General features: G+C 38.2%; 1 protein-coding gene across 1 annotated transcript in view; it reads right to left on the bottom strand.

Annotated features, from left to right (window-relative positions):
- Positions 1 to 9,881, bottom strand: part of hcn4 (hyperpolarization activated cyclic nucleotide-gated potassium channel 4) — a 64,686-nt gene extending 54,805 nt beyond the window's left edge. The window contains exon 1 of the mRNA XM_032522124.1: positions 8,532 to 9,881. Coding sequence (XP_032378015.1) covers positions 8,532 to 9,217 — 686 coding nt within the window. The 5' untranslated portion in view covers positions 9,218 to 9,881. The remainder of the gene's footprint in view (positions 1 to 8,531) is intronic.
- Positions 9,882 to 10,126: the final 245 nt, after the last annotated feature.

Here is a 10,126-nt window from a genome sequence, read left to right as displayed (position 1 = left end):
GTTAATTGCGACATTTTTTCTTAATCAAATTAATATATGATTGCATTAACTCGTTATTATCGCGCTAATTTTGACAGCCCTACAATTAATACTTGAGATTATTTGACTACTGAATAAATCTAACCACCAAAGGATGGGCTTTCATGCATCAGGCCATTTTGTGTTTTAGGTCAAAAACATTGGTGTACTGAGCTGCCTTATAATGTCAGTGTTGGACCCTTGTTGCATTGGTAAAATGAGCAAACTTCTGGCTCCTAACTAGGAATGAAGAGAAACCAAGACACGTAGTTGCAAACATCTTTTTTTTCACCCAGGTCTGTGTGTTAATAAAGTGCCTGAACTATGAATGGAAGACATCAGAGAGAATCAATAGCATACATTAGGTATTTCTTAAGCAATCTTAATTATTCATTCCAACTATGCTGATGTTTTCCAAGAAATAAAGCATCAAGCAATTTCTCTTATTTATTTCTGATTGGCAATAGTTTCTTCAGCTATTACACTTGGGTTAGTAAAAGCGATAACAACAGAGATAATATTCTTTAGTCTGGTTATCAATTAGGGAATGATGCAGAAGGCTGAATCACTGCAGTACACGCAATCAAAATCAAGAATGCCCTCTTGGGTAGCATTGGAAGATTACACACTGTATATAATTAAGCAATAGATCACGTCGGCTATTGCTTTTTGTAAAATGATTATCAAGTATATCAATATGACAGTTAAAGTCACATTCCAATTCAAATAGGTTTTTATAATTAAATAGGTTCACAGTAAAATAGGCCCTTCTGGGCTGGCTGCCTGCACATTCTGTAGTGGTTGCTATGGAATGCAGTGCAGGGAACATTCACCATCAATAGAAGCAAGGGATAAGGGATGCTTTGCTGATTTTAAACCAGCTCTTCACCAGCCATCACTTTGTTAGTCTAACGTTTTTTTCTCAGAGCGGAGTAATACTTGTTGTGCAAAGGAATTAGAAGTTATAGCCATTGTACATGGTTATTATATCACAGCTTTGAACCAATAAGAATGCTTTATTTTTAGCTACCCGTTTAATAATCTGTGCTGATGCTAATTGCTTTTTGGACAGTGCTGATTACATGTCAAATGTCAGAGTGAAATTAAACCTAAACATGTAAAATGAGATTTATAGCCAAAATGGGAAATACAATTCAGGCCATAAAAAGAATGTACAGGCATCACTGGCAAATTCAGAATATCTACTTAAAGTTATAATCAATCGCAGCCGCTTTGGCACAATGTATATGTTAGGTGTCACAATGCTCACAAATCCTATTATACTATATTTCATTCCCTGCATGAGCCAAGTGGACAGGTGAAGGTGAAGTATCAGTTCATTGTATGGAGAAGTGGGCACTCTTAATGTATTTTTTTAACTCCTTTCTTTTCCATACTAGTGCTAAAACAATGCCGTAGCAAAGCCAGAAGCAGAATAAAATAATAACACAGAAAGGTCAACAGAGGTCCCGGTCACTGTCCCACAAAAGACACTTCAAACATGATTTAAAGAAACACTAGAGAAATACATTTGACACTTGTTAAAAGAGGAAAAACTTGGCTGACTGTTGTGTATTCTCCATTTTTGTAACGTATATGATGTCCAGTCAATCAATATAATCTCACCTCGAGATTATCATCACCTTGCCAAGGTTAAACTCAGCTCTCTGCCTAATACGTAATAAAGATGAATTTAATGGCATAACAGAAAGGGGAAAAAACACTGACATGAAAAGGGGGGGGGGCTGTTGGGTGGGGGATCAGTCTTTTACAGTTGTGATCTTGAGTCCTCATTTCACACTCCCACACAAGTGTGCCTGTCGAGGTCATGCAGTACCGTTCAATCATTCTGCCACTATGACAGGAAACCTTCCACCCACCGGCCACACACATCATCCCTGGGCTCCCTCCATTAAATAAATTGTGCCGTAATAATCTCTTGGCTCCTAATATCCGTGGATGAGCACAGCAGCCTATTTTGATTACCCCACTTTCAAGCCCAGCCAGAATCATCTGTAATCCCCATGTTTTACCCTCACTAAATTAAAAGGAGGAATTATTTAATGGAGCCCGAAAACGATAGAGTGTCATTCATCCTAGAGTCAAAACTCTTTTTTCCCCACCACCTTCCCATGCAGATTAGCACTATGGTATAAGACAGAAAGACATGGTTCATGAGGGCACACGCTAACACTCTGCAGTCTGGACTGGACTCATGCATCTTTTATTTAAAACGTGTTGATCTCGTATGGATCTTGCGATCATCATCATTCAAACTGGCTGCACTAAAAAACAGTTTGAATGGGGTTCACACCGTTTTGGGATCCTCTACTGCATCTCTGGCACCTCTTTGTGTAACTCTCACCCAGACTCTGACTCCTGCCACCGCCACAAGACATGGAATCACGCTTGCTGCAGCTGTGTATGTTTCTCCATCTCATTTTTCAATAAATCCACCCATGACAAGCTGGAGGCCCCACGAGACCCAAAGAAATCAATGGCAAAACATACTCTCAAATCGACCCTAATTAACCTGACTGAAATAGAGAATGCTGTTATTAAATCTGATCCTGTACGCTCTTAAACATTATACACACAGACACACAAACACACATGCGCACACTCCGGTACCTCTCTGATAGTGTTGGCAATGCACTTCTAAAGGAAAATGGGGGATTAATAGAGCCTTCAATGAAAAAAAGAAATGAAAAAAAAGTTTTAACGTGCGACACCTTGTTTTCTATCTCTCCAGGGAAATGTGGAAGACTTTCCAACAGATGTGTCCTCTGGGCTCTGAATCACAAGATAATTAAAAGGCACTTGACGATCAGAGGGCTGTATTCTAATATTGCACCGCATCATTTGTCTAAAATCTTCACAATGCTGCTGCATTGATAGAACCCACTCAAAGGGCTGTATGCAAACAGGTAAGAAAGAAATCCCCTGGTTTTCATCATGCACAGATAGAGGATCTGTTGTGTGAGAAGGGTATCATTTTGTCAATCAAGCACTGAGATATTTCATTATCTGAAAGAGGGGCAATAAGCATTATATGATTTTTTTTATCAATCTCTATTTGTGACCAAGGACATCACTCATTCCAGTACAGCAGCTTTGAAACAGCAAACATAAAGTCACATTGTCATGACAAGTTAATAGTAGCAGAGAACAGTACATATCAAAAAGAAGCATCCAGTGAGGAACAGACGGGGCAGGAATCTCAACACCAATTGTACTGTATGCACTATTCAACAATCCTTTCAAACCCCGACAGATATTTCATCATGGTTGGTATTTGCTTAAGGACAGTAACAATCATCCTCATTGATTCAGTCAAGCGAATCACTATGTATCTGTCATTGTGTACAAACGCTTGTATCCTCTTTTTTATCTCCAGGTTGAAGATGGTACTCTCTGGTTAACTGACCACATCTGCTCACTGGGAGATGCTTGTTCCAAACCGAAAGAGGCTGTTCAGCTTTGGATCCGGAAATGAGGCTGTAGATTGGATTATGATGCCATTTTTAATCCGCCTTTTTCCCTTGCAAGATATTGCTCCTCCTTTGCTTCTTAGCGTTATACAATACTTGACAAGAGGAGATTTTGCTGAATTCCGGCGCAATGATGACTATATGATTCCTTGTGACACTCTAATTTGAGCTTATAGTGCCAAAGCTTAGATGCAGACATGGGAATAAAACTTTTAGTCACAGAGACCCTTCTCTTCTCTGGGCCCATTAAAAGTTCCCCCTCATCTCCTTGTGTACTTTAATTACAGTCATCGTGCACTGTGTCTGATCCTGATTTTGGAGGAAGTAGGCGTCCAAATATCACAGTTCTCCTTCAGTTCATTAAAGATAAAATACTAGCTGTGACTCATCTCAACAAGCTTGATAACTCACTGACATGGAGTACCATTTTTCTCCATCTGACATGGGGATGGGTTTGAAAGGGGGTTCAGTTATTGGCCATTACCCTTTAATCTATTTGTGAATTAAGGGGTTGCTATGTCTGTTTCATGTTAGTCACAGAGAATGAAAACAAAACTTTATCTATATAGAGTTACCGAAGCACAGGCTCAGTACTTCTACTCTCCTGATTGAGTGTCACATCTGTGGTTTTAATTGTAGTGTTAAGTAATTTTGTAATCATAGTGTTCAGTAGTCTAACCACAAGCAAACTTCTCTCAGACTGGCATTATTTTTAAATTATGGTAATATACAATATCTACCCTCAGAACCCAAACAAGTGGGTGGCTAACCTCATTTTTTAGAGCACTTCTCGCTCACATCACATTTTCATTTATCTATTTTTTTGGTAAATCACACATAGAGAGTCACAAGTCCACCTATTTCACTGAGTGCAGTGTGGAGCCCCTTTTTCAGCATCTTGCTCTTCAAAACTGATGACTGGTGCCAAATCGCTGACCTTTCTGTATCAGGACAGTCTCCCCAAGCCCCAAATCACCCTTCCACATGACATTTACCACAGTGAGTAAGAGAGCACAGGGGGTCAAGAGAAACACAACCAGCTGGGAGGAGCATAACAAAAATGGCAAACTGTCTAATATATGTCTCACTTCCTGATTATGACTTGTCTAAACGGTTGCAATTGCTTATGTATTTTAGTAAATCTGCTGCACATAGTTTTGGACATTATGCTTGAGATGCCTGGGACAGGCTTGCACTTGATTACAGGTTTTGCATGAAGAGACAGCAGAAATATATCTTAATGCGGAATAAACAAATCACAGATTGGAAACACTAAACACACATATATATATATATATATATATATATATATATATATATATATATATAGATATATCAGTACCTGGGAACATGTAAGTGGTTAGATTATACCCTGTGATGGTGATGAAGGTTTGGTGGGTCTCACACTCACCTCACCAATATATACCATATTAATATACACACACATTATACATTATATATATAACATATATATTATATACTAATATATATATATACTATGGCATGCCGTTTAGAAATATATATATATATGAAGTTTATCCATCTGAATATGAATGAAAGTCGAATATTTGATGGAAGTCTGAATATATGAATGAAAGTCTGAATATATGGAATGAAAGTCTGAATATAGGGAATGAAGTCTGAATTATGGAATGAAAGTCTGAATATATTGAATGGAAGTCTGAATAATGGAATGAAAGTCGAAATATTGGAATGAAAGTCTAATATATGAATGAAGTCTGAATATATGGAGAATGAAGTCTTGAATATATGGAGTAAAGTCTGAATATATGGAATGGAGCTGAATAATGTATGGAAAGTCTGAATATATTGAATGGAAGTCTGAATATATGGAATAAGTCTGATATATGGAATGAAAGTCTGAATATATGGAATGAAGTCTGAATATTGGAATAAAGTCTGAATATGAATGAAGTCTGAATATATGGAATGAAAGCTGACGTCATTACGGCGCTGGCGCCATCTTGTGTTGTGGCTGATTAATCAGGATGTAACAAATGTGGACGCTATGAGTGAATCGCTAGGAATCTAGTGTCAGCTATTTTGAGCAATGAAAGATTATTAACACTCTGGCAAATGCATGTACGGGCCAAAATACTGGTAACCGTATCCGTGCCCACACATTAGCTTCCATTTGAAGTGTTACTTCTGCCGACATCTCCAAAGAGACTCATAAATTCCTTCAGAATGATGCATAATGTTCTTTCGGCAACGTTTTGTTGAACGGATTGGCTTATAGCACTAAGAATGTCGCAATAATGGAAATATGATCCTCAAGGTGACGCTATCTAATTTCCAAACTGTTGTGTCGTTTGGAGTATGACCAGTTGTTGCAAAAAACCCTGCAGTTCAACAAAGTATTGGACTATTTCAGCCGATGCCCATTTTGTAAATCCAGTGAATTCAGAAAGGTATCCCTTTGGTGACATTTCTGTCAATGTATTCCAACTTTCATTCCATATATTCAGACTTCATTCCATATATTCAGACTTTCATTCATATATTCAGACTTTCATTCCAATATTCAGACTTCCATTCCATATATCAGACTTCATTCCATATATTCAGACTCCATTCCATATATTCAGACGTTCATTCCTATATTCAGACTTTCATTCCATATATTCAGACTTCTTCCTATATTCAGACTTTCATTCCATATATTCAACGTTCATTCAATATCAGACTTTCATTCCATATTTCAGATGGATAACTTCATATATATAATTATTTCCTAAACGGCATGCCATAATACATACATACGTATATATATATATATATATATACACCACATACACGCCACATATCTGTACACCACACACAACACACACACACACACACATATACGTACACACACACATACATACACACCCACACACACACACACACACACACCACACAACAACATATACATATAATATATATACTATATACTATACATATAATATACAATACAATATACATACTATATACATACTATACATAAAATTATTTAACATTTTACTATAAAAAAATACATATATACATATATACATACTATATACACTATATCATATACATATATACATACATATACATATATACATATATACATACATATATACATATATAATATATAATCATATAATACATATATATACATATATACATTAATATACTATATACATATATATATCATATCATATATCATCTATCTATATATATATATATATATACATATATACATATATATATACATATATATATATACATATATATATATATACATAACTATCATAATATATAGATATATATATATACTATATATATATATCCCATATATATGTATGTATGTAGTCCCTTTTCTCAGGATAAACAGGCAGATAGATGTGTCTGTTTTCTATTCTAGGAAGACTCATTTAGCCTTTTCTACTCTCACTACAACTCGCATGTCTCTCAATGTCAGACATCTTGTTCTTGATGTAGAGAAACACACTTTTGTGGTAAGAAAGTTTCTATATTACATGCCATTGCACCATTGTAGCCAATCAAACACCAGGCAGAATGGACAACATTGAATGTCACGGACAAAGAGAAATACAGTACTATGAGTAACTGTGACGATCTTGCTTTGTATTATTTTACAGCAACTCAGATGTTGATTGATTTAAAATGATAGGTGAACGAAATGCAAAGGCAGACACAGCTTGTCATGAAACTGTTTTACCTGAATTATTAAACCAGAGAAAAATGTGATCAATTAAAAAAATAAGATAAGGATCATTACCTACTTACAGCACAACGCTGTAAGTGGGGTTTTTCAAATTTGATTTAATTACTGTAGATAGGTTGATGAAAGCCTATGAGCACTTTTTAATCAAAACTATATCATTGTATAATGAGGCCCATCTAATAATATTAAGATATACACAAATGTGTTTACTATAGCGTGTGTGGTGTGTACCATATGTAGTTCAAGCCACCATATTTCTGTTTTGGCAATAAATGAGTGTGCACCCACAGCTCACTGGCACTTCTTAGAAATTGATCATATACATAAGTCCATATGCTTATGTTGGCATTTGAACGAATCCTAAAAGCAAGGATGAAGACTCTTAAATCTAGTCTTGGTTAGCAGTTAAGAGCGTGCCTCCATGTGGCTATGAATCACATACATATGGCCAATAACAAACTCAAGGGCACTAAGAACAGCGAAGAATCTGTAGGCCAACAAAAGAGTGCTCATGGACTTTCTCTATTGATTTTGCAGCTGCAGTTTGTCACTAGAGTATAGACCACACTTTTAAATGCAGACATACAATGTGTTATTTAAAATTGCTCAAAAACTATTAATCAAAATTACTTCAAATAAAGTTACGTACTGTATGTCTTAAAGTAAAAGAAAAATAAGAAAATCAATATGTAAGCCTGTAAAGATAATGTGAAGTGCAGGCCTCATCATCACTAAGCCTAATCAATGATAAACTATGTCCCCTGAGCACAAGTTTTCTTAAATAAAGATGAAACCACTAGAGGGCTTCAATTGTGCATCAATTTGGATAGCATCTGTCCACAATGGGTAAACTGGCCTAATTAGCAAAGGTTGTGTTATCTACATCTGTGTGTTGTTCCATATTCAAAACACAGTGTGTATCTAGCCTCCTGGGTAATATACCCTCAGACAAATAAACATAATCCTTCTACTCTGTTATGGCCCTAAAAATAATTATTAATCAATTAAATAATTGGTCATTTGTATAGATTTTTATAAAGCAGTAAAGCCAATAGATAATCATGTGCGGCTTTAGTAAAATGTCATCATTCAAAGTGAATGAGTAAGATAATTACAGGTGCTACTAATCTGATTAAAACAATGAATGGGCTGCTCTTGAGCTAATGAAGGCCATTACAAATGACAACACACTGAGAAAAAACAACAACATCTGTACCTGTGAAAGGCAACGTGATGTTTTAGTCTTAACCGTTTGCTGTGTGGAGAGTAGGCCTATAAGGTAAATTTACCTGAAATCACTGTACGGGTGAATTATCCAAAATCCGGCGGATTTAACCCGCTCTTGTTCCCGTTCAACCGCCTTTTCACTTCCAAACATCCTCAGGGAGAACTTGTTGACCCCTGGTTGAAGCATTGCTCCAAACTGTCTGTGTATGAACCCAGCTTGATATAATCTCTCGTCTTCCGGCAGAATTTGATCAATGCCATCCAACTTTATAAACCCTGGCTGCTGGTCTGGGGAATCGTTTTGGGTACCACCGCCACCACCACCACTGGCTCCCTGCGCGCCTTGGTCCGGCGGCCCATCACCGATAGCTCCGGGGGGTCTCTCCTCGTTCGGGGTAACATCCCCCTCGGTGATGAGGCGCCTCTCCTCCGCCGAGTCAGACTCGTGCACATGGCGACTTGTGATGGATGAGAGGCTGCCTCGAAACCTCCGGCAATCTCCATTTGAGCTGGTCTTCGTCTGTCTCCCTATGTCCGTCTCCATTATCACAGACTCCCCACTTTTGGTCTCCCCGATGCCTTTGCAGCTTCCCCCAGAGGTCGGCGACGGTAGAGGCTTCATCCGAAGACTCTTCCTCCGGGTGTCCTTGTCTACGTCTTCTCCTTCGCCCATTATCGATGCTTTCTGTCCAATGTGCTGTGGCAAACTGTAAAGTCTTTTACGCATGGAGGAGTGCAGCCTGTCCATTATGACATTGAGACTTAGGGGAGAAAATAAAATGAATCCAGGTTGTTAGGCTGTACAACGATTATTGCCCACCAGCCCCGCGCTCCCTATCTGTTTGTGAGCGCGATCAGTCTGGAGCTAATCTGAATCCCTGAAAGCCTGCTACACATGACATGGATCGCCGTGGCTTTACTGAAATAGATGAAAGATACTCTTTCTCATAATTAGACTACCTGACAGTTTGCATATGTCCTCACGCACAGCCTGGGCGGTCCGCTTGGCCACTGCGTCCCCGATGTGCACATTTGTGCCGTTCTGACATTGTGCGCAAAAGTGGAAAAAACTGCTTGAAAGTCACCTTAGCGTGACATGTGAGGGACGTGCCGACGGACGGTGATATGGAGACGAGGGAAAGGTCATGCACGACGAAGGATGCTCTTTTCACCAGATATCTTGCAAGCTGCCATCAAACAAGGCGACACAATCATGCAAAATACAGTAGAGCATTTCAGGGACCGCTGACATCACTGATCCATAGTCATGGTGCGTTTTGGCGAATTGTGAATATTCATGATGCTGATCTATTGGGTTGCCATAGGAGCGAGAACTGCAAATAAGCTCAGCCCACCTTGTTTAAAGGGGAATGCTCTTCCCATTCTTAAAACGCTCTCCTGCTCTCAAGGCTACAGGTTAGGCAATGCAAACCCATTGTTCAGCCCTGCTGTGGACTTCACTTGGAAAAACCAAGTATGCCATCCCTTGTCAGTCTGATGCGCTGCGTAATTTGCGCGCAAAATACAGTTGAAGGTGGAATAGGCTCGTCCATGATTGGTGTCATTCATTCACAATGCCCAAAGTGGCGTCATATTTTTGCGTATGTCATTTTGGCTCCCCATTTAAAAATTAATGAACAGAATCCTAGCCACAAAT

Source organism: Etheostoma spectabile, chromosome 1 (assembly GCF_008692095.1).
Source record: "Etheostoma spectabile isolate EspeVRDwgs_2016 chromosome 1, UIUC_Espe_1.0, whole genome shotgun sequence".
Taxonomy (NCBI): domain Eukaryota; kingdom Metazoa; phylum Chordata; class Actinopteri; order Perciformes; family Percidae; genus Etheostoma; species Etheostoma spectabile.
This window is presented reverse-complemented; position numbering and strand designations above follow the sequence as displayed.